The 23,936-nt window shown below is 40.6% G+C and overlaps 1 protein-coding gene across 1 annotated transcript; it reads right to left on the reverse strand.

Annotated features, from left to right (window-relative positions):
- Positions 1 to 457: 457 nt before the first annotated feature.
- On the reverse strand, positions 458 to 23,394 carry LOC307120806 (C-type mannose receptor 2-like). The gene is made up of 5 exons (XM_079807981.1): positions 23,325 to 23,394; positions 23,130 to 23,168; positions 22,682 to 23,038; positions 2,343 to 2,684; positions 458 to 2,178 (listed from the first exon to the last, which is right to left on the reverse strand). The coding sequence occupies exons 2-5, from the start codon at positions 23,164 to 23,166 to the stop codon at positions 1,814 to 1,816; spliced, it is 1,101 nt and encodes a 366-aa protein (XP_079664107.1). The 5' UTR covers positions 23,167 to 23,168; positions 23,325 to 23,394; the 3' UTR covers positions 458 to 1,813.
- Between the last annotated feature and the right edge of the window lie 542 nt (positions 23,395 to 23,936).

The raw sequence follows: 23,936 nt of genomic DNA on the forward strand, positions 1-23,936 counted from the left end.
CTCTCAAATGCAAACTATTGTCATAGTAGCACACTGCTGTACACTAATAAGATTATTTTAACAAAATCATTGGACTGACCTTGTAACTTGGCAGATGGGATGTAGAGTGCACTGCAGCGCGCACAGGCCGTTTTTTTTTTTTTTTCAAATTTGGCGGACTCTGCAGAGCGCACGGGACTCACGGTGATGACGTCATAAACGTTGATTGGCTGAGGCAGTTGTTGTCCCAGGGTCATCATTAAAGCACATTGGTCTCAGGACAGCAAGGACTTGGCAAAATCAGGACGTGCATCTAAACCGGTCTGGTGTTTACATGTGCTGACTTTCAGTTGGAATAATTTCGAAACATGCGCACACCGTTTGTCTGCCATAATTCTTAACGTTGCAAGTTAACTTATACTGTGACGTTCGTTGAGCAATAGTTCTGTGTTGGTAATTTGTATATTTATTTATTTTTCTGTGGGCTGACATGCAGTAGTTTAACCTAATTTATGTCCTATACAATGGCTATTTCAACAGCTGTGAATGATGAATGCGGACTCAAAATTAATTTAATTCATTTATTTTGAAAAACACAAAATTAACAATAAAATGCACCCATATTATTATTATTAATAAAAACAGGATATATGGTGAAACCTTATATGATGTGCTCCACATCATTACTAGTAGATAAATACTAAACGCATATATATATTTCAGATGATTAAGGTAAGATACCATAATCACAAAGGTATAAATATTAACAAAAGTAATTAAAGTAGACCGTGGGTAATGTTACTTAACCAATTTGAAGCAGTTGTTTAACTTTTTTTATATATAAAGTTGGGGATACTACATTTTTCAAAAATTTTCAACTCAAATCTAATTATTAAACTAAATTAACCATATAAACTAAATGACTGATCTAATTACTGATCTAAAGCCCACACTGTCACTGTATGATAATTGAAATGAACTGATGACATCACCGTTTTCTCCAGAATGGCTAGACGCTGACTCTGACCCAGTCGTCCTTTTGAACAGGATGAAGATGTCTAAATATTTTGTTTTTCAAACAAACACAATGACAATGACAAATGTCACGCTGTCATGTAGATACAAAGCACAAGACGAAGCAGAAATCCAAAGAAACCTTTATTTAAATCCACCAACTGAAATCCAGGAACTCACAGGAGAAAACTGCAACACACACAACAACTAAACATGACTAATACCAGACAAGAAGCTTACAGTTTAACACCTGAACAGAAGACACACATCAATCAGAAACCAGGATGACAAACAGAGGTGACAGAACTAATCAACAACCATAGACTAACAAGAAACTCAGACATGAACAGAAAACAAAAACAAAACACGACAAAATTATACATATTACATATTTAATACATTTCATTGACAGTTCATTGTGACATCACTTCCCTTCTGCCTTTAAGAATAAAACATTAATTCTGAGACATAATATAAAATACACAAAATAATTGTTATTATGAAGAGCTGTTATTACTACAGATAATATTAGTGAAAAACATAAAGACATAAACACACCAGATATGCAAAGAGATTCTTAAAACACACATATATTGTGTTAGTATTTTAGACGTCTAAAGAACAGTAATCATTGCTGTCAGAAAACTTTGATAACATTATGTCATGATAATTAACATAAACTTCAATAAGACTTAAAACACAATTAGTAGATTAATTTAGAAATTACTAAAGAGCAAATCAAACAGATGAAAGTAAATAAGAAACATAATGAAGAATGAAAACAGTGAATGTGGGTAAACACTCAAACATTCACATGTTTTCACTCATAATTTGTGCAGATGAAGTTGAGTTTGTGGCTTTCAGGAAGGCTGATCCAGCGCTGATCTCCTCCAGACTGAACTGCTCCTTTTCTCTTCTCGAGGCTGCAGTTTTCCGGTGTCGTTCCGTTCCCTGGAGCCCAGTTCTGATAGCACACGATCTCTCCGCTCAGCCAGATCCACATGTTCATGATGCAGTAGTTGTGTAAACCCAACCACACCTCCGCAGTAGACGCCCCTTTAACCACATTCATCACACGACGCTGCATCTCGACTGAATGAACCGAGACCAGATCCACATGATTCTGTCTGCAGTATCTCAGAGCTTCAGACCACGTCCGGTTCTCTTTGATCAGAATCAGTTTATCTGGACACAAAACAAACCACAAGCAAAAACTAGAGAGAGACTGATCAAAAACAACATGCAGAACAAACACTGTGGAGGAATCTGTCATGTCAGACATGTAGCGTGAACTTTAAGATATCTGGAGCTGATGATGGACTGTGTGTGTTTTGAGAGGATCTGCTCACCTTCATGACACACAAAAGGACATTGGATGTTGCAAGAGACGTCATTCCATTGTCTCTGAGCCCCCCATTCAATCACTGCACAGTTTTCATTTCCTCCGTTATCAGGTTCATCAGACCTCCAGTCTCTGAATGAGGAGTTACTCTGATCTGACCACTGCCATGAGTCTCTGAACAGGCCGATCCAGACATCATTAGATATGCGACTATCATTGATGAACTTCTGAATCTGTTGACTCTCATTCTGGTTCCTCACACTGACCAGATCAATGTGATTCTGTCTGCAGTAACGCTGAGCTTCTGTCCAGTTCATCATCTGATTGACAAAGACGAGTCCTGTGCTCACTTTAAGAAAAACACATGGAAACAGATTCAGAGTCAGTTTGTTCATTATTCTTACACTGATTTATGGTTTGGATGTGAATAAGAGCAGCGGTGGAGCATCAGAAACACGTGTCATTCAGAGACTTTAGAAGTTAATGAGATAATGAAGTGATTATTGACCTTTTTTATGGCAAAATAAATTATGATGACTCGATAATGGCAATTCAGTTTTGATGATGACACTATAATCATGTAATGGCCTGTTTCACTGGTTTTATTTAGCATCATTAATTTGTTATATAGTTAATGTTCTAATGATTTTATATTATTAATATAGTTAACGTTGTATTAATGTGACATTGATCGATATGTCAATAAACCCGTCAACTGCGTGTTGCCTCCGATCTTTCGAATATTCTGATCTAATACGACCCCTGACCTGTAAAGTTGCCAGAATAATAATCATACGCTGTTTGTTAATATGCCAGAGGAGAACTGGCACCCCGACTGAGCCTGGTTTCTCCCAGGGTTTATTTTTCTCCATTATGGTCCTGATGGAGTTTTGGTTCCTTGCTCAGTTGGGGACACAACATTTTCAACTAAATATCCAAATAAATTTAATTAGTAAACTAAATTAACCGTATAAACTAAATTACTGATCTGCCCACACTGTCACTGTGTGATAATTTAAATGAGCTGATGACATCACCGTTTTCTCCAAAGCAGGTATAAAGCCAAATCAAATTCTGCTGCATTATTTTCCTGTTTAACACTGTGAAGCTGCTTTGAAACAATCTGCATTGTAAAAAGCGCTATATAAATAAAGTTGATTTGACTTGACATTGCAATATATTTGTGATGTTACAGCTTAAGATCCAGCAGTGCTTTCATTATCTGACAGAGTTTAAAATCACACAGACATCAGGAATCAGAATATGAACCAATTGTTTCTACCCTGCACTTGGTTGTTTCACGAGCTTCAAGCCTTGAAGATGTTTAAATTCGCTCCCAAACTGTCATTTTGAAAGGACAAAGGGGCAAAGCCACAGGTTGCAGATGTTTCAAGGTAAGTTCATATAATGTTTTCATTAATAATCATTTTATCCCCCTCGAGTCGGCCGTCGTGCCTTTTTTTTTCGACTCTTTTTTCTTACCAATGCCAAAGAGACTCAAATAACTATGTTGTTTTTTATCATTCAGGCATTATACATCATTCAAATCTGTTGAGTTTCATCTTTTTTATGTAAAGTCATAATAAGAACAAAATGTTGTGCTTTTTGCAAAATAAAGAAAACAAACATGATGCGCAATCTGCAGCCTCTCTGTAAATGATGTCTAATCTGATTCTCTTCAGAAAATGACCTGTAGCTTAGTGAAAACCCTTGTGAAAAAGTAGTGTGCTTAATTGTATTGAAAGTATACTTTTTGTGTACTTAAAATCTTAAAAGTATACTTTTTAAAAAGTGCACTTGCAGATCATACGATATAAGTAAAATTAAAGGCCACTTAAGTGTACTTAAAGAGAATACACTTTAATGACAATATTTATAAGCACACTTAAGTGCACTTTTTTAAAATGCATTTTGTAATAATATCTAATTAATTTTTACTTAAGGAAAGTACACTTTCATGGCAATATTTATAAACACACCTAAGTGCACTTTTAATAAGTGCACTTTGTAATATGTAATAATTTTTTACCTAAAAAGTACACTTTCATGACAATATTTATAAACACACTTAAGTGCACTTTTAATAAGTGCACTTTGTAATAATGTCATACATTTTTAATTAAAAAAGTACACTTTCATGACAATATTTATAAGCACACTTAAGTGCACTTTTTTAAAAATGCACCTTGTAATAATGTCTACCTATATTTCACTTAAACATATTTAAAATAATTATTGTTATTTATATTTTATAAAGTACACTTATTTTTATATTGACATACTAAAGCACATGGAAAAAAATTTCAAAAATTACATTTGTTAATGTATTTTAAATTTAGTCTATAATGTATACTGTGTGCAATAATGTATTTCTTCTAGCTTCAATACACTTTTTAAAATTTATATATAGCTCCTGCTCTATGAACTCAACTACAAGTGTCAGTTTTTTACATAATATTTGACATAAAGTGTAATTTATGAGAGGAGTAGCTTAGCTATTTGTGCTTAATGTAATAGCAATGTAGTACTGTGTGTACAGATTAATTTCAATATCATTATGTTGTTCTACGCCGATTAAACACACATTTAATTGCAAACAAAAGTTGAACAAATCTAAACAAAATTAATTTGCATTCAAATTCAGTTAAAAAACATTTAATTTTAATCAGACTACACTACACTGTAAACATGATTGACTTTTAGTTAGGTGAATGAGTCAAGTTCTTTAAACCATACAGTCCAACTACACAGAGAGTTAGAACAACTTAAACTTGAACAGAAATGGAAAACATTTATAATCAATATTTAACCATGCACGAAATATCTTTCTATTTAATATATTAATGCGCATGCGCCAAAAATACTACGTCATGATTTTGAAAAATGCGCTGTCCGCCATGTTTTTGTAATCGCGATGCGTGAGGAAACTGAAGCTGATCAAACAACAAGAGAACAACGGAGTGAACCTTTTGGATCATTGGATGATTACAGATGAGACGTTATGTGCTGCAAACGTGTCAAGTAAGTATATCTTGATTTAAGCTTTCTTGATTTTCACCGTAACATGGCAGTTCTTATTGCGGTTAAGAGTGTAACGTTATTTAGTTTAATCACAGACAGACGCAATATAGACTCGGGAGGTGAATGAATCATGTTCCCTATCATCATGTATCTATGATTGCATTATAATAATTTATTATTTCGGAATGTGATCGTGTGTGTGTGGGCGTGTTCGAGGAATTTGGCTGCTGAAAATACAATATTTTAATCGAACTCAGAATTTTTAAATGAACTAAATGACTTAAAGTTATAGTAACTTTAGACATTTATATACAATTAATCCATATTATAACGACCAGTAATAGTCAATATATCACCCACCTCTAGAAATAATGCTTGTAATGTATTTATTTATTTTTTATTTATTTTTTTTGCATTTGGAGAGTACGATGTTAAGTTACTATTTGTGTTTTTGTAATATTTTGTGCTTATCTGGAGTTATTTAATTTTTTTTTATTTTGTAGGATCAGTATAGATGTGTTATTGGAGATCCAGTGCAAGCTGTGTGGAATCACAGAGCCGTATTGATGAGGTGAAGTTATTGTTAATTATGAATTTATTCCCAGCCATGACACTGATCACACACTACAAGCTAAAACACTGCTATCAAGTCTTTTAAGCTTTAGCTTTTAAATGCTTTGCATCTTGTCCATTTGTAAGTAATAAATTCCCACCTGTGCATTTACACCCCGAATCATTATATATTTTACAGGTAACAACCCAAAGGAATGGGGCCGCAGCATTACTGTGCCAGCCGTGGCAAATACAGGAGCATCCTTCATGGAGATGGTCAGATGAAACTTGCAAGGCAAGAAAAATGAGGAAAAATGGAAGAATACCTTTCTTGATTTGCATGGGTCTTGGGTTATTTATATATATTTAAGTTATGTTTAATTCCCTGTAAAGTGGGAATAAAAACGATTATGAAAATGTCCTCTATTTTTAAGGCCCAGTGTCCGTGAAGATGATGTGGTCCGTGGGATCTGGTGTTTGTGGGGAACGTGAAGGAACCTCTGCCAGCTTCTACTGTGATGTTGCCCTGATGACTGAGGTAATTCATCACATAGATGCAGTTGCGGTCAGAAGTTTACACACACCTTGCAGAATAAACAGCTTCATCAGGTTAGTACTAAATAAAAAGACAACATGCTAATTTTTATGATCCCTCTTATTGCTAAAATAATAATTTTTTTTAACAGATACACCAGTGTGAATACCAGCTGCCTCTTTGGAACATGTCCATTCTCATCTACTGTGGAGAGATGGTGCGCAAGTTTTCTGCCGATGGAGAGCTTCTGGAACATTGACATAAACAGCACTTTCCAACAACTTCAAAATAGTTGGTGATGAATAATTAAAAAATAATAATAATTGTGCCTTTGGAGTTCTTCAGGTTTTTTATTTATTTTTTATTTTTTACTTTCATTCACCGTAATGCTGGAATAAGATTTTAGAATAAACCTTTTGGTCCTAACTTTGGTGCTAGTAAAGGTTTAAGAGCTTAAAAGTTTGGTAACACTTTAGAATAAGATCTCATTTGTTAACATTATTTAATGTATTAGCCAACATGATCTAACAGTGATGAGCAATATTTTTTTTTACAGTGTTTATTAATATTTGTTGACCTTAGTTAATCAAATATAGTTCAAAGCTAGTTAATGACATTTATAGCCATTGTTCATGTACATTAACAGTGCATTAACTAATTAACTTATACAGCTTTCGATTTTAAGATTGCATTAGTAATAGGGGTGTAACGGTACACAAAACTGACGGTTCGGTAAAGCAGGGAGAGAAAACTAAATATAAAATTGCTTTTTTTTTTTTCAATTAAAAAGTGGTTTACTGAACAAATTGTCATTGTCCTTAAAGGGTTAGTTCACCCAAAAATGAAAATTCTGTCATTAATTACTCACCCTCATGTTGTTCACCTCCGTTCAAATTCGGAACACAAATGAAGATATTTTAGTGTAAAGCTGATGGCTGAGAAAGGCTTCAGATAGGACTCCATTGGCATTCAGTACATTCATACTTCCAAGACCCATAAAAGGCACTTAAAACGTCGTTACAAAGTCCATCTCACCACAGTGACTCTACAATAATTTTACGATGCGACGACAATAGTTTTTGTGCGCAAAAAAAAATCAAAATAACGACTTTATTCAACCTCTTCTTGTCTTCCGCGTGTGCCTCCACGACGCATGCGCGAGAATATGACGTAGCGCCGGGGTTTGGGAATCGATGAAATGTACACTCTAACCCCATTTTGAGCACTACGCCGAGACCTAAAGCACGATCAATGTAGAATCCAACAGCTTAGACACGCGCGTCTTCCTCTGCTCGTAAACAAATCTCTTCTGGGTCATGTGTCCGAACGCCGGATCTGCGTCATATTCTCGCGCATGCGTCGTGGAGGCACACACGGAAGACAAGAACAAGTTGGATAAAGGTGTTATTCTGTCTGTCTGTACCATATGGACTACATGTGCACTAGGGGTGTAACGGTTCGCGTATTCGTACCGAACGGTTCACGGGGTGAGTTCCAAATGGAATCAGTATTCCCTATTTGATCATCCCTATGTGAGCAGGACACACGCGTGTGCCGTATGTAAATTCCTCATTATCTTCAGCTGGGATGTTCCCGTGACAACGCAGCGCCGGCATAAATAAATATACAATTCATATTTTTAAGAGTTATATTACTTTTTATATACAGAATTACAAAGCATATTTTAATAAACATTTTAAAATAAAAAATGTTTATTTTTATTTGCAACAGTTATGCTAAAAAAAAAGAAAATGATGCAGATAAAACTGCGACATCTGCTGCAGTGTTGCCAAGTTCATACATGTCCGCAGGTTGAAGCGACCCCAATTGTGTGATATTTAGCACCGGGAATGCGTATTTCAGCAGGAAACCCTGCCAAAAAAACATATATTTTACCCCCCATAAGAGATTTTTACCAAAAAAAACCCACTGAAATGAGACTGGGCTTGTTTTGGGCTAGTTTTGAGTAGCGATTGGGCGGGTTTTGTTGTGAATATCTGGCAACCCTGATCTGCTGACGGACACTGTGCTGCGTTGTCACCGGAACATCCCAGCTGAAGATAATGAGGAATTTACGCCGCTCCCTTTGCCAAGTGCATTCCAAACTGCTACATACGGTACACGTGTGTCCTGCTCACATAGGGATGATCAAATAGGGAATACTGATTCCATTTGGAACTCACCCCGTGAACCGTTCGGTACGAATACACGAACCGTTACACCCCTAATGTGCACAGAGCGCCATCCGGCTGCCAGTATGAATTGAAAACAACACATAAGAGACTCAATCGCTCATGATTAGGCTATATCTGCGCATTTTGAGGAAGTATTGAATTAAAAATACTCCTCTGTTTAGAAATTTGACACAGACATATGAGAATCTATCAATATTTCTCATCATCTGCACACTATTTAACTAAAAGCCCTGAGGGATGTTGATTTGTCGCGAGTCTTTGTGAGGAGAATAGAGGAGTTTTTTTATGAATGAGATCAGCTGAGGCTCATATTACAATCAAACGGTACCGACGCGGTTTTCATATTCATATTCATAACTCCTGACACATATTAACAAATTACTGTCACTATAAGACTTTGATGGGCGTTCCGTTTCCGAAAATATCTGCACAGACTATACCAATCACAACTGACTGGGTCATCGGACCAATCACCGCAGATTAGCGTCACGTAAAGGTAAAGGCGGGGTTTTGAAAAGTGAATCACTAAAGGAATCATTTGAGAATCGCTGTCAAAACAGGTAAAAATAAATGCATATTATAAGAAAACTAAAGTCTTTTTTGTCATTGCATGCATGCAAAACTTTTGGTGGGGACTTCTAAAACAATATTTGGAACATTTTAAATGCCATGATAGGTGCTCTTTAAATTAATTCAATTATAACTAAAAGTTTCTTAAAGACATAAAAATTATCTCTGCAAATGCTGTAAAGTGTAGACTATATAGGAAGCCCTTACTTGCACTTGCACAGTACACAAACATAATCATTTATACACAGTGGCTGTCATTTTCATGACAGATTTATTTAAACATTACGTACATTACTCCAATACATTAAATAATCAAGACATATCACTAACAGGTTCAGTAGACTATAATGAATATATAGGCTAAAATAGGTCATATATTTAGTGAAAAAGTAGATTTTTCTAGTGAACTAACAGCTGTGGACACTGAATGACTTCTAGTAAATGTGATGCTGCGTGACATTGTTTACAAGCTGTTTTACTGACGTCTTTCCGCCGTTGAAACACTGATTGAGCGATTACACAACATGTGATATGTTTCAGTAAGTTGTAATGTATCCTCAACACACCTTCTGATGTTAATTCATGTTTATTCTTTGACTATAATGAGATGATTGCATTCACTCGCTCTGCGCTGCCGCTTGAGCTGACGTGCCTGTACAGTGATCTGTCACGTCACATTAAAGAGCATCAAAATGGCATTTATCACTCAAATTTCATGATAAAATGAACTGAATACTTAATATCTTTGTGTAGGAACTCGGATTGAAGTGTGTTCTGTGCGTAAAACAAGCCGACTGTTAACTGTTAAAAATTGCCATCATACTGTTCGGTACACACGTGCACCACACCGGAAGTCCTGTACCCAAACGGTTCGGTACGAATACGTTTGCCGTTACACCCCTAATAAGTAAATGTTGAAATTAACATTAACTAAGATTAATAATTGTTTAAAGTATTAGTCATTCTAAGTTTATGTTAAATGAAGTAGTTAACTAATTAAACGTTATTGTACAGCTTTACCCAAAGTTTTGAATCTTAGTGTTGTACATGGAATGATACTTTTCTTTACATTTTGTTTGTATTAATTCATGTGTTGTGTGTGAGGTACTGTGTGTTTGCTTCTGTGTGTGTACTGGTAATCCCTACGTTATTGGGACCAATTGACCCCACAAGTATAGTAACACCAGTAAATTTTTTTAGGTCACCATGAGGTAACAATCTTATAAATCATACAGAATAATGTTTTCTGAAAATGTAAAAATGCAGAATGTTTTCTGTGATGGGCAGATTTAAGTACCATTGTATGAGGAAGATTAATCCTCATTGTCCTCCAGACGCTTTCTAAATTAATTTCTGTTTGTGTGAATTGTTTCTTGGGATTTTCTTGTGCATCAACAAAAAGGTTTGTGTATTTGTTTTACAGATTGTTTTGTCAATAAATGTAGAGGGTTTCAATTTGGATTTGTTTATTATACTAAATTGCAGCTGTATTATTATAAAAATGTAATTACAAATGTATTTAATTATATAATAGTGTATATGTAAATTACGTTAAAGTATATTTTAGTTCACATTAATTGCTTCTCAATAGATTGAGCAGTACACTTTAACTATAGTTTGAAGACATTAGAAGCAATTATGAAAGTACATATAAAGTTGTATTAAAGTCCCACTTAAGTTGTTCCAAAAAATCACTCTTAATGGCAACTTATTACATTTTATTTCACCTTTATGTGTGATACATTTGAAATCAATTACACTTAATGTGCATTCAGTGTGCAGAAAACATTGCATTTAATTCACACTTAAGTGTATTTTTAGCTGACATTAAAATATATTTTAGTTCACATTAATTAATTGTCAGTACATTCAAAAGTACACTTTTACCATATTTTAAATTACATATAAAAATATACTAAAGTCTCAACTAATTGCATTTTAACATGAACTTAAGCTGTGATAAATTTGAAATTAATTACAAATCAGATGCACTTAAGCGGCGAAAATATTACATTTAATTCACACTTAAGTGTATATTTAGCTGACATTAAAGTATATTTTAGTTCCCTTTCAGTCGGTCACTACGACGTATGTCGGTATTACCAACGAATTGGGATCACTTTAGAGAGCCCCTATCAGCTTCGAGATTTAGAGAACAGGCCAATGGGCCATTGGCGTGCGAGATTTGCATCTCGCGCTCCGCCCGCGCCGCGGGTATAAACAGGAAGTGAGAGCATCGCACTGACGTCATTCACTTCGGAGCCGAACGGCGTTGATGAAGCAAGCCTGCTTTTCTAAAAGAAAGCCTATCTGCAAGAGAGATGCTCCAGAGAACGAGAAGGACGCTCTGTGTTGGCGAAAAGGCACAATCAGTGCGACCGCATGTTCACCGCTGCATCAGCATAACAAACTGCTGTTCTCACAGCAACTGTCGGTCTGGTGAGGGCGTTTGTTTCAGTGAGTGCACCACAGGACTGCACTTACCACCTGTGTGTTGCCGCGGTCTTCCCCTGGGTGCTTCAGCACTGTTTAAAGAGCGTTTCCTCACAAAAGAGAAACACGGGTGTGACACTGCGTCTTTTTCAAGACGTCATTCCACTCGTGCGTTTCTGGATGCGGTTGTTTCCTGTCCTGACGGCCACGATCCCTCTCGCATAAACATGTTGAGACTGTGTTCGTGGGTGATCCATGTTCTCCCAGGGGAACGGGATCACGTCGACGCGCTGGTCATCTCGCCTTCCGCGTGGGGGTTTGAGTGTTCAGCGCGCCGTGTGCCGTCTAGCTGCCGAGTGACAGCGCGGGTTGCCACGGCAGCTCAGCGCGCGTCACTCGCCGGCTACGCATGTTGAGACTGTGTTTGTGGGTGGTCTATGCTCTCTAATGAGAGCATAGCCACGTCGTCTCACGGCCACGCCCACTGTCTCACATGTCTGCTGGTAGCTTACAGATGGGATTGCTGGTCCTAAAAAAAAAAGAAAAAAAAAAGGACCTAGCGTTTCGTTTGGGGCTCTAGCAGAGGACAGATGTCAATCGCTGCATCGGAGAGAGGGCTGCTATGTGTTGAAAATGAGGATGATGCTGAGATTACCACTATAATAGTGGGCGCTCGTGCTAAATCCGATTCATGCTCGACAGCCATGCTTTCCCGGGTGGCTGAGGCATAGTGCAACGCATAAATCGCCTTGCCTGCCCCTTGCCTTTCCCGGATGTGCGTTGGAAGGCTTTTGCATTATGGAACTATTGGTGCCAAAATATGGAACACCAATAGGGCCATAATATGTATAAAGTTTTCCTCTCTCTCACTACCCTCATCGGTGGGGTGGCAGTGCCACTGGCAGGCCACCTCTGCCCTGCTTAGGGCATGAGGGTAGTTCTCAGCCGAGGTTGAGCTGCGCACAGCGCTGGCCCTTGGCTAGACGATGTCCAGAAACACCATTGACCCGGATTTGGTTCGGGACTGTTCTTCCCCCGGAGGAGGGCCGGGTAAAAACCATTAGTAATTCTGTTCCGCCACTGGGGTTAAAAACAGCCAGTGGTACCCAAAAATATATATATTAAAAAAAAAAAATAAAAAAAAAAAGAGAAGAACAGTTCCAATATCTCTGGGTCTCGGGAGTTCAGGAATGGCAGCGTGTGAAGCTACAAGCCTCGCCGCCCTCATTCCCCTCCCCACAAGAGGGCGAGAATGGCAGTGTGTGATGCTACAAGCCTCGCCACTCTCATTCCCCTCTTCTCAGCGGTGTGTGGACGACAGTGCGCGACGCTATGCCTCGCCGCTCTTGTTCCCCGCTGAGGAAGGAGGTGAGGCAGACCGTGTGCAATGCCACAAAGCCTTGCCACGCTCAGCCCCTCCTTCATTTGGAGAACGCGCTGGGCGGTGTACAACGCTCCCATGCCTTGTCAGCCTCTGGTGCCTCTCCAAATCGCCATCAGGGGGTGCCGGCTGTGCACCCACACTCGCGCACCCCCTCAGCGGATGCAGGTCGTGTGTCAGACCCAGACCCCTACACGGACCACTCCCATGTCGTCCTGGGGTCCCTGCATTCCGCCTCGCTGCCCTGCTGCGGGTACGTCTGTGGTACCGATGGCCCCGCTTGTTCGGTCTCTGGGGGCCTGCCTAGCGCTCCCCAGCCCGTCTCGCTGGGTCATCTGTACCATCAGACTCGGCTTGCGATTCAGTTCGCCCGGCGTCCGCCCCGGTTCGGTGGCGTTCACTTCACGTCTATTGCGTGGGTGGATGCCCCCGTGCTTCAGGCGGAGATCGCTGTTCTGCTGGCGAAGGACGCCATAAAGCCGGTCCCTCCAGCTGATATGAAGTCCGGGTTCTACAGCCCGTACTTCATTGTACCCAAGAAAGGCGGCGGGTTACAGCCAATCTTGGACCTGCCTTACTTGAACCGTTCCCTCCACAGGATGTCGTTCAGAATGTTAACGCAGAAACGCATCTTCAGGTGCCCCCGTCCCCAGGATTGGTTTGCAGCGATCGACCTGAAGGACGCGTACTTTCATGTCTCGATTCTCCCTCGACACAGACCATTTCTACGCTTTGCTTTCGACGGACGGGGATGTCAGTACAAAGTCCTGCCCTTCGGGCTGTCCCTGTCGCCCCGTGACTTCACGAAAGTCGCGGAGGCGGCCATTGCTCCCATGAGAGAGCGTGGTGTTCGTCTTCTCAACTATCTCGACGACTGGCTGATTCTTGCCCAGTCGCGGGAACAGTTGTGCGAACACAGGGACATGGTGCTTCGGCACCTCAGCCGGTTGGGTCTTCAGGTCAACTGGGAGAATAGCAAACTCTGTCCCGTACAGAGGATCTCTTTTCTCGGGATGGAGATCGACTCGGTCGCCATGACAGCGCGCCTCACCGAGGAGCGCGTCCAGTCGGTGTTGAGCTGCTTGAATACGTTCAAACGCAGTACAGTGGTTCCACTGAAATAATTTCAGAGGCTCTTGGGGCATATGGCAGCAGCAGCCGCAGTAACGCCGCTAGGGCTGCTCCATATGAGACCGCTTCAACACTGGCTACACGACCGAGTCCCGAGATGGGCGTGGCACAGCGGGTCCCTCCGTGTCCAAGTGACGCCGAGATACCGCCAAACCTTCAGCCCGTGGTCGGACCCTTCATTTCTACGGGCAGGAGTGCCTCTAGAACAAGTGTCCAGGCATTCTGTTGTCTCCACGGATGCCTCATCCACGGGCTGGGGTGCCACGTACAACGGGCTTGCAGTATCGGGTCTGTGGACGGGGCCCCAACTGCAATGGCATATCAATTGCCTGGAGTTGCTGGCGGTTCGTCTTGCTCTCAGCCACCTCAAAGGGTCGCTCAAAGACAAGCACGTTCTGATCCGGACGGACAGCACTGCGGCCGTTGCGTACATCATCAAACAGGGTGGTCTACGCTCCCGCCGCATGTCCCAACTCGCCCGCCATCTCCTTCTTTGGAGTCCGAAGCATCTGAGGTCCCTTCGTGCCATCCACATTCCGGGCCCGCTCAATCGTGCGGCCGACGAGCTGTCACGGTTGCCCGTGCTGCCCGGGGAGTGGAGACTCCACCCCCAGGTGGTCCAGCTGATTTGGAGTCGCTTGGGGCCGCACAGATCGATCTGTTTGCCGCCCCGACACGACCCACTGCCAGTGGTACTATTCCCTGCCCGGGGGAACCCTCTGCACGGATGCCCTGGCACACATCTGGCCCCGGGGCCTACGCAAATATGCGTTCCCCCCCCAGTGAGCCTTCTTGCACAGACACGGTGCAAGGTCAGGGAGGACGAGGAGCAGCTCCTCTTGGTAGCTCCGTACTGGCCCAACAGGACTTGGTTCCCGGAACTAGTGCTCCTCGCGACAGCACCTCCTTGGCCCATTCCTCTGAGGAAGGACCTCCTGACTCAGAGACGCGGCACCCTGTGGCACCCGCGTCCGGACCTCTGGAAACTCCATGTCTGGTCCCTGAACGGGATGCGGAGGTTCTAGGTGACCTACCACAAGCGGTAGTTGACACCATCACTTCCGCCAGAGCCCCCTCTACGAGACGGCTATATGCGTTGAAGTGGAACCTGTTCGTCGACTGGTGCTCTTCTCACCGAGAAGACCCCCGAAAGTGTTCGGTCAGATCTGTGCTCTCTTTTCTTCAAGACGGGTTGGAGCGAAAGCTGTCTCCCTCCACCCTCAAGGTGTATGTTGCCGCTATAGCGCAATCATGACCTGGTTAATGGTTAATTCATTAGGCAAGCACGATCTGATCGTCAGGTTCCTGGGGGGGCGAGGAGATTATATCCGCCTCGTCCTCCCTTTATACCCTCTTGGGACTTGACTCTGGTGCTGACGCACTTCAGAGGGCGCCCTTTGAGCCTTTACGGTCAGCGGAGCTTAAGATCTTGTCTCTAAAGACAATACTCCTGATTGCATTGGCCTCAGTTAAGAGGGTAGAGGACCTGCAGGCATTTTCGGTCGACGAATCGTGCCTGGGATTCGGGCCAGGTGACTCTCAGGTAACCCTGAGACCCCGGCCTGGATATGTGCCAAGGTTCCCACTACTCCCTTCCGGGACCAAGTGGTGAGCCTGCAAGCGCTGCCTTCGGAGGAGGCAGACCCAGCCCTGGCTTTTCTCTGTCCAGTTCGCGCCCTGCGCGTCTATGTTGACAGAACGCAAAGCTTAGGACCTCAGAGCAGCTCTTCATCTGTTACGGAGGACAGCAGAAGGGAAAGGCTGTCTCCAAGCTGAGGATGGCCCACTGGATAGTGGACGCCATCGTCTTGGCTTATGAAGCCCAAGACGTGCCCTGCCCGCTCGGGTTAAGAGCCCACTCCACTAGGGGTATTGCTTCTTCCTGGGCGCTGGCTCGTGGCGCCTCGCTGACAGATATTGTAGAGCTGCGGGCTGGGCGACACCTAACACGTTCGCTAGGTTTTATAGCCTACGTGTAGAACCGGTGGCTTCTCGTGTGCTCGCTTCCCATAGTCAGCAGCTGAAGTGCCCGTTCTAAGTGTCGGCTTGCTGCGCCATTCCCTTCCCCATGGAACGGATACGTGCGCTTATTTTCTCCAGTCGAGTTCCCCAGGATTGGCGAACCCTGTTGAGTCCTCCGCACCCCTCGGCAGTCGGATGTGGCGGAGCGTCTGACGCCAGGTCTGGCACTTGTATGCATTGGTGGAACTTGTGTCGGACTGGGGTCCGTATGTCGTGACCCCTACGGCGGTCCCATACGTGTATTCTCCACGGTACAGCTCCCTACGGTGAGCTTGTGTCTTTCCCTTGGCAGAGTTCCTCTGCCGTCTCAGTTCGGTGTCGTCCCCCGCCTGTATAGGCCGGGGCCACCTCTGGGACTTCCGTATGTTGTGCTGCCCACGGCCAGCCCATACGTATTCTTTCCACATGGTAACTCCCTCCGGGCATGATGTGGCTCCCGCAGCGTCCTTCGGGCACGCTTTCCCAGCGTTATCCAATAAGTCTGCTGAATGGGTCTTGCGGAACAGCAGTATGACTCTCCCTGCGTGAATTTCCCCGCCCGCATCAGAACGGGGTCTGAGGGGCTCTCGCTGGGCGCTGGAAGTGGTAGTAACTGTGGCGTTTTCCATAGGGATCCCAATTCGTCGGTAATACCGACGTACGTCGTAGTGACCGACTGAAAGGGAATGTCTCGGTTATGTATGGTAACCCTCGTTCCCTGAAGGAGGGAACGGAGACGTACGTCCCGTCGCCACAGTTCCTTACCATCACTGCATGACCGAGTCACTAGTTCGGCTCCTCAGTGAAAAACGTCAGTGCAATGCTCTCGCTTCCTGTTTATACCCGCGGCGCGGGGCGGAGCGCGAGATACAAATCTCGCACGCCAATGGCCCATTGGCCTGTTCTCTAAATCTCGAAGCTGATAGGGGCTCTCTAAAGTGATCCCAATTCGTCGGTAATACCGACGTACTTCTCCGTTCCCTCCTTCAGGGAACGAGGGTTACCATACGTAACCGAGACGTTCACATTATTTGCTTTCAATAGATTGAGCAGTGCACTTTTTTAACTATATTTTGAAGACATTAGAAGCAATTATGAAAGTACATATAAAGTTGTATTAAAGTCCCACTTAAGTTGTGCCAAAAAATCACTCTTAATGGCAACTTATTACATTTTATTTCAACTTAATATGTGATACATTTGAAATCAATTACACTTAATGTGCATTCAGTGCGCCGAAAACATTGCATTTAATTCACATTTAAGTGTATACCTTTAAAGTATATTATTTGTGCAATAAGTACACTTTAAAAAAGTACACTAAAGTGCACTTTTTTTCACAAGGGAACTTATCACACAAACATGAGACATATATCTAAAGAAACGATGATATGTCCGGTTTTAAATCATGTAAACCAAAAAAAAAAAAAAAAACGAATTCTGTGTTTATGTAACCTGTTTGAAAAAAGAGAAATGTCAGTCGTTCGCGAGCCTCTTCATTATCCGGTAATGCGACCATGCCACGCTCTTCAAGATTCAAATACTGACGATCCATGCGTCAACGCCACACATCAACTCAAACACATCAAGTGAAGCGCTACACTTCAGCTACATCGTTTTGAGACGCGTTGAGGAATAATCCTGGAATAATTCACCTCATGAAAAGCTGTTCATTTCTGAGAGCAATGGATTCAGCCGCTGATTGTGGTAGGCTAAGTTTATTCTGTTAGCATCTGTAAATATTTAAACGCAAAAAGACAGTTTAAATATTAATCCTGCTGCAACATAAAATGTACATCATAGACGCAAGACTGTTTAGAACAGAATATAACGTGCTTATTGTAAATAACATAGTGTCACATCAATAAAGCTTTTATTCACAAATGTCTGCTCAGAATATAGTACCAGTAAAACATATTTTGTTTCATATTGATGTTTAAATATTATAGCCTAATGTTATTTTTTAATATATGTACGAGCACAGCATGAGTAATAAAGGACACATCATTTGATGTGCAATATATCAGAAGACATGGTGTTTGTCAGAAATGATTTTTGTTTTGTAGAAAGCCTTTCTTTAAAGGGGTCATGAACTGGCAATTTTTATTTTTTATACTGTTGTCTGAGGTCAACTTCTGACGTTCGCGTGGTTTTTACATTCAAAAACATCATAATGAATAAGTAATAGGCTATTTTCTGCCTTGGTTTGAGGCTTTCTGAAAAACACTCGGTTTTGATGGGCGTGCCGAACTAAAGACTTGGAAGTAAACGCCCACGGCTAGGATTGGATAAGATTTGCATATTTAATGAGCCTCAGCTCCCTCAGTACATGTGGGAATCATGTGGGGAAACGCTCACAGGGCTCATCAAACAAACACAATGATTCAGCTCTCATCCACCCGCGATTGATTGGAATGTTATTTTTGTATTGGCCAGCCCGATGTGAACATAACCGCGAACCGCACACACACACACACACACACGCTTGGTTGGCCCGATCAGTGAATAACCGTGACCCGTACACACACACTTGCACGCAGGAAAGGAATGTTATTTTTGTTTTACTTGGTCGGCCCGATGTGAATATAACAGCGATCCGTACACACACACACACACACACACTTGGTCGGCCCGATCAGTGAATATAACCACGAACCGTACACACACACACACTTTGTGAGCCCTGGCGTTACAAGTCCGAGTCTGATCACAAATGAACCAATAACACCTCTAATAAAGAATTATCCAGTCTGACAGCGTGCTAAGGTATGTAATCAATAGATATCAAGCGATCTGTAACAATTCAATACTATCACATATAAAAAACATGTTTTACTCACATAAGTGTGTTGCACCGTTCCTGTCGGATCCAATATAGAAGGCACAGCATTGTGTTTTAATCTCACTCTGACTGCAAATCCAGTCTCGACCTCTATCTTGTTTACAATCGATTCCGCGGTGAAATGAAGCGAACAAACACACAATGTCTTCCACACATGAGCTGGAATATAGTTCAACCACTCATTCCTAATAGTAGAATCAGAAGGAAGCTTATGCAGGGACTGTGTTCTTCCACAACCAGGCACAGCGCAATGTATTATTAGGCGCATTTCTGCGTCCTATTACATCAGTGGTTGACATATTTCTGAGAGCTCTCATTTTCTGGGCCTGGTGTCAATAAAAGCTTTTCTTTGACAAACAAGGAAGTTTTCAGCTCTGAAACTTAAATTATGTTTTATATCACAATTAACTTTTATATATCAAAGGCTCAAGGGAAAGTTGATTTCTCAGTTCATCACCCCTTTAAAGTGAATTTCGTTTTGTATAAATTGTATCTTAATTGTAATCAATGTTTTTAATATATTTGCTTATTTAATAAGAAGTATGTGTATATCTGTGAAAACAGAGGAAAGAGTCATTTGTGTCACTGCAAATTGAACAAGTGAGTCAAATGAGTCAAAACAAGTGATATGACTGGAAGTAAAACACCTGCAATTGTCCATATGATGAGTATGGTACTTGATATTGATATGTAAAACACATAAACAGTATGTAAATGTCATGGGACCTCAGGTCTCAAAGAACCAACGATCCGGTTAAAATACACCGGTTCACCAATTTTGAAACAAAATGATTCCCGGAAGTGAATCGACTTTTCAGGACCGCGTCAACTTTCAAAGTTTAACTTTCAACGATTGCCGTGTGCTGGGCCAAACACAAATATTTGATGCTTGTGTGGTATAAAAATTATTTTTACATACATAAATAAGTTTTTTTTAAGTGATGTAATTCAAAATGTCCTTTTTTCTAGTCAAAAAAGCACATGGATACTTTTGTGAGGGAAAAACTCCTCGAGTGGCAGTTACCCAGTCTTATCGACAATTTTAAAAGTAAGTTCATGTTTCTTAAACACTTTTGCAGCTTTTAAGTTGCATATTTAATTGATTGCCTGTGATAATCAACTCGCCCTCGCTTAACTTAAAAACGCATATAAATTGCATCGGTGCTTTCAATATTCAGGTTACTCACAGTGCTACCAACTCTATTGGTGCTGCAATTCATAAGCTTGAGATTTGATTCTGATCTGATCGATTCATTCGGATAAATAAGTAAAATACCTCAATAACTCAAGAATGCTATAAACAAAGGAGCCATTTCCGCTGGTATTTGTATTAAAGGTTAAAATTAACAACTTAATTAATAAAATATTTTGTTACAATAATGTTAATTACTCACGCCCATGCTGCCCAAGTTGTATATGACTTTCTTTCTTCTGTGTAACACAAATGGGAGTTAAGAAAAATATTAAATTTATCTGACTCAAAATAACACAAGTGGACGGGCCCCTTCAAATTGATGCATCGTAAACCACACAAAATTAACAAGATGTTAATTTATATATGCATGGGATAAATACTAAAAACTATAAACCATCAGTTCCAGTTAGGGGTGTAACGGTACACAAAACTGACGGTTCGGTTTGTACCTTGGTTTTGAAGTGACGGTACAGTACGATACGGTACAGCAGGGGGAGAAAACTAAACTAAAATTGCTTCTTTTTTTAATTTACTGAACAAATTATGTCTCTGTCTTTAAATAAATTCAATTATAATTAAAAGTTTAAGGATGAAAAAATGATCTTCTAATGATATAAACTATATAGAGAGCTCTAACTTGCACATTCTCATAATATTAAAGGTTAACAACAGAGCCCACTATTAGCCTAAATTCAGTTGCTATTTATTTTTTATACATAATAATCTACATAAAAAATTGTATGCAAACAAATAAATTGCACATTCAACAGTTTCTTGCATTAACTTCTAAATCTAATTATAAAATTATGTTTTTACTCCAATTCATGTTGAAATATAATAATTTACTTAGTGGCTGTCATATTCATTTAAACAAACTGTGAGATGTTTTGTGCGCAGATGGATAGCGGTACATCAACTGGCCTAATTCTTCTGTCAGAAAGAACTGCAGCTACTCAAGAGCGAAGTTTACAATCTGAATATTTATTATATGGACTGAAGAATATAGACGAGGATATAAGGGGTTTCGGTTAGACAGACAAATTAAATGTATATGCAATATTAGTGGGACATGGCAAATAAACACTGTTAATAACTGTGCAGATACTGATAAGTTTAAACCCGTATACAGTACAGTAAAAAAGCATAATGTATCCTATAAGCGCTATATTAAACAAACAGGTGTTGTGCCGGGGCTGCTGCACTGCGGACAAGCGGTGTCAGGTTACTAAAGTGTGTGCACTATGCTTTAGCACTGCAGTGTGCTCTTTATAGTGCTTGTTAATATGCAGATTAAGCAGGAATTACTATTTTCTTCAACAAATTATGATATGTTGGGCTCCTGACCCTTGACTTCATAACATTAGTTTATGTCTGTCTGCTGTACCTGATTTATAGCAGCCAGACAAGTCCAGAGAAAATGTGATCAGGTGTTGTTGGTTGTGTTTTGACATAATCTTCATGAGCTGAATCACTGATGTCATTTAGAGCCTAATCTTTGAGTTATGTTTTACTTTAGTGATTATAGAAGCTCTGTGATTCAGCATAAGATCTGGTGTTTTCAATATAATCTTAAAAAGTTGATCTGTTCAAAAAAGGTTTGAATCTCTCTGTCATTTAGACACACACAGACATCAAGAATCAGCGTATGAATCTCAACAGTGATGGCCATCAAAAAGCTTTTTGCAGCAGTTGAATCTTTAGCAGTCAGGTGGAACATCTAAAGCTCTGTGAGTTGTATACGTTCATTATTATTGAAATGTTATGTGTTATGTTCATGTGTTTTGAAGAAGCCGTGGCTTTGGAGAGCTATCTGTAGAGAGGGTGGGATCTCATGCTTTCAGACGTAGCTTGCTATTGCTACACTGGAAAATCAAATTAGACTTACTTAATACAAGCATGCAAACCGATTGCCTTAAAAAACAAGTAAAGTGAAATAGGAATAGTATGTTGAGCTGACAAAAGCTTAGTATAATTCACTTACACAAGAGCTCTAGTGACTAAACAAGAACTGAATGTTTTGATGCTGAATGTGTGTGTGTGTGTGTGTGTGTGTGTGTGTGTGTGTGTGTGTGTGTGTGTGTGTGTGTGTGTGTGTGTGTGTGTGTGTGTGTGTGTGTGTGTGTGTGTGTGTGTGTGTGTGATGGGTAGGTTTAGGGGCAGTGTAGGGGGATAGAATATACGGTACAGTATAAAAACCATTACACCTATGGAAAGTCCCCAAAAACATGAAAACCCAATGTGTGTGTGTGTGTGATTTTTAAAATATTATTTCTCAACATTAGAAACAGACTAGTTAATGATATGTTAGAAGTTAGTCACCTTTTAAAAGCAATTGATTTATTCCTTCCCTTTCTTTAAATCAAATAACTGTGATTTCTTGTTGCATCAATAGGAAGAAAATTACAACTACAGTAAAATAAATGAAGTTCAAGAGCCCAACCAAAGGGAACAATGTTTATGAACAATTTATGTCATCATAGCTGCACTTACTGTTGTTAGATGAACTGCAGATGAAAGTCAGTCTCTCACTGCATCTCTCTTTATGCCATCGTCCATTTCTCATCAAAGCACACTCGTCTGTGCCTTTAGGTTGTCCATTAGCCAAGTTCAGCTCGAGCGCAGGTTCACCTGAAGACCAGTGCCATTTATCAACACTCGTCTTCTGCAGCCCAATCCAGACACCTCCAACATTCACACTCTTCTTCAGCTCGTTCATGTCGTTCATGTTGTCAACGGTGGCCAGATCTGTGTAATTCTCTCTGCAGTATCTCTGAGCTTCAGTCCAGGTCTTCAACACGTTTATAAAGTGATACTGACGCTGAACACATTCAGATACGGAGCAGAGAGCTGTGAAAGAGAGGGTTTGATTTAATGCTTTTCATAACAGGGTCAAACCTGATGAAACTATAAACCATAAATAAACAACAAACACACTCACCAATGAGAAGAAGAACGACATATAGAGTCCGGTCCATTTCTGAGGAAGAAACACATTGAAAAACTCATCTTAGAGTAAAACATGATCATGTCATAAAAATAAATAAAACATTGGCAGGTTTAGCAATCATTCAGACAATATTAACATCTCAAAGTCTAATTGTGTCTGAAGAATGAACATGTGAGTTGTTCTTACTTTAGAGGTCGTGTGTTTCTGTCCTGAGTCTGATGTTTCTGTCTGCAGCTTTAAACTACGAGATTATTATATCTGCTCTCATCCCTCAGTCAGCACATCATTTGTGTATTTCTCTAAAAACCCCTATATCATATTCACTTCCTCTATAGTTGTGTTTGCCCCTTGTTTCTCTATATTTGCATATTGCATCTGTGTCAGTCAGTATTAGTATATATGGACCATAATCAAACAATTATGAACATTCACAATTTATATTTTAACTTTAATAACTAAACAGCTGCTTTAATGATATTGCTGGACTGCATAACTCGTGTTACATCCCTTCATCTGGACATGTCTGGGCCTGTCCACACACACTTGTGATCATTGCACTTCATAATTTGTCTGCTTACGTGACATTTTTCCTTGTATTTGGTCCAAGTGTTCAAGTGGACATGAAGACCACAAGAGTGTGTAGAACTTCTGATGACCCAATGGGACACACATCATGTTCATGCACACACTCTCTAGTGGCCAAGACTGCGAGTGTGTGTGTTTGGACAGGCCCAGTGTTTGTGTTTCTCTGTTCTGGGACACTTTTTATCTGTTGCTGTTTAAACTGAGGGTTGAGTT

The sequence above is a fragment of the Gobio gobio genome (assembly GCF_949357685.1).
Source record: "Gobio gobio genome assembly, chromosome: 2".
NCBI lineage: Eukaryota > Metazoa > Chordata > Actinopteri > Cypriniformes > Gobionidae > Gobio > Gobio gobio.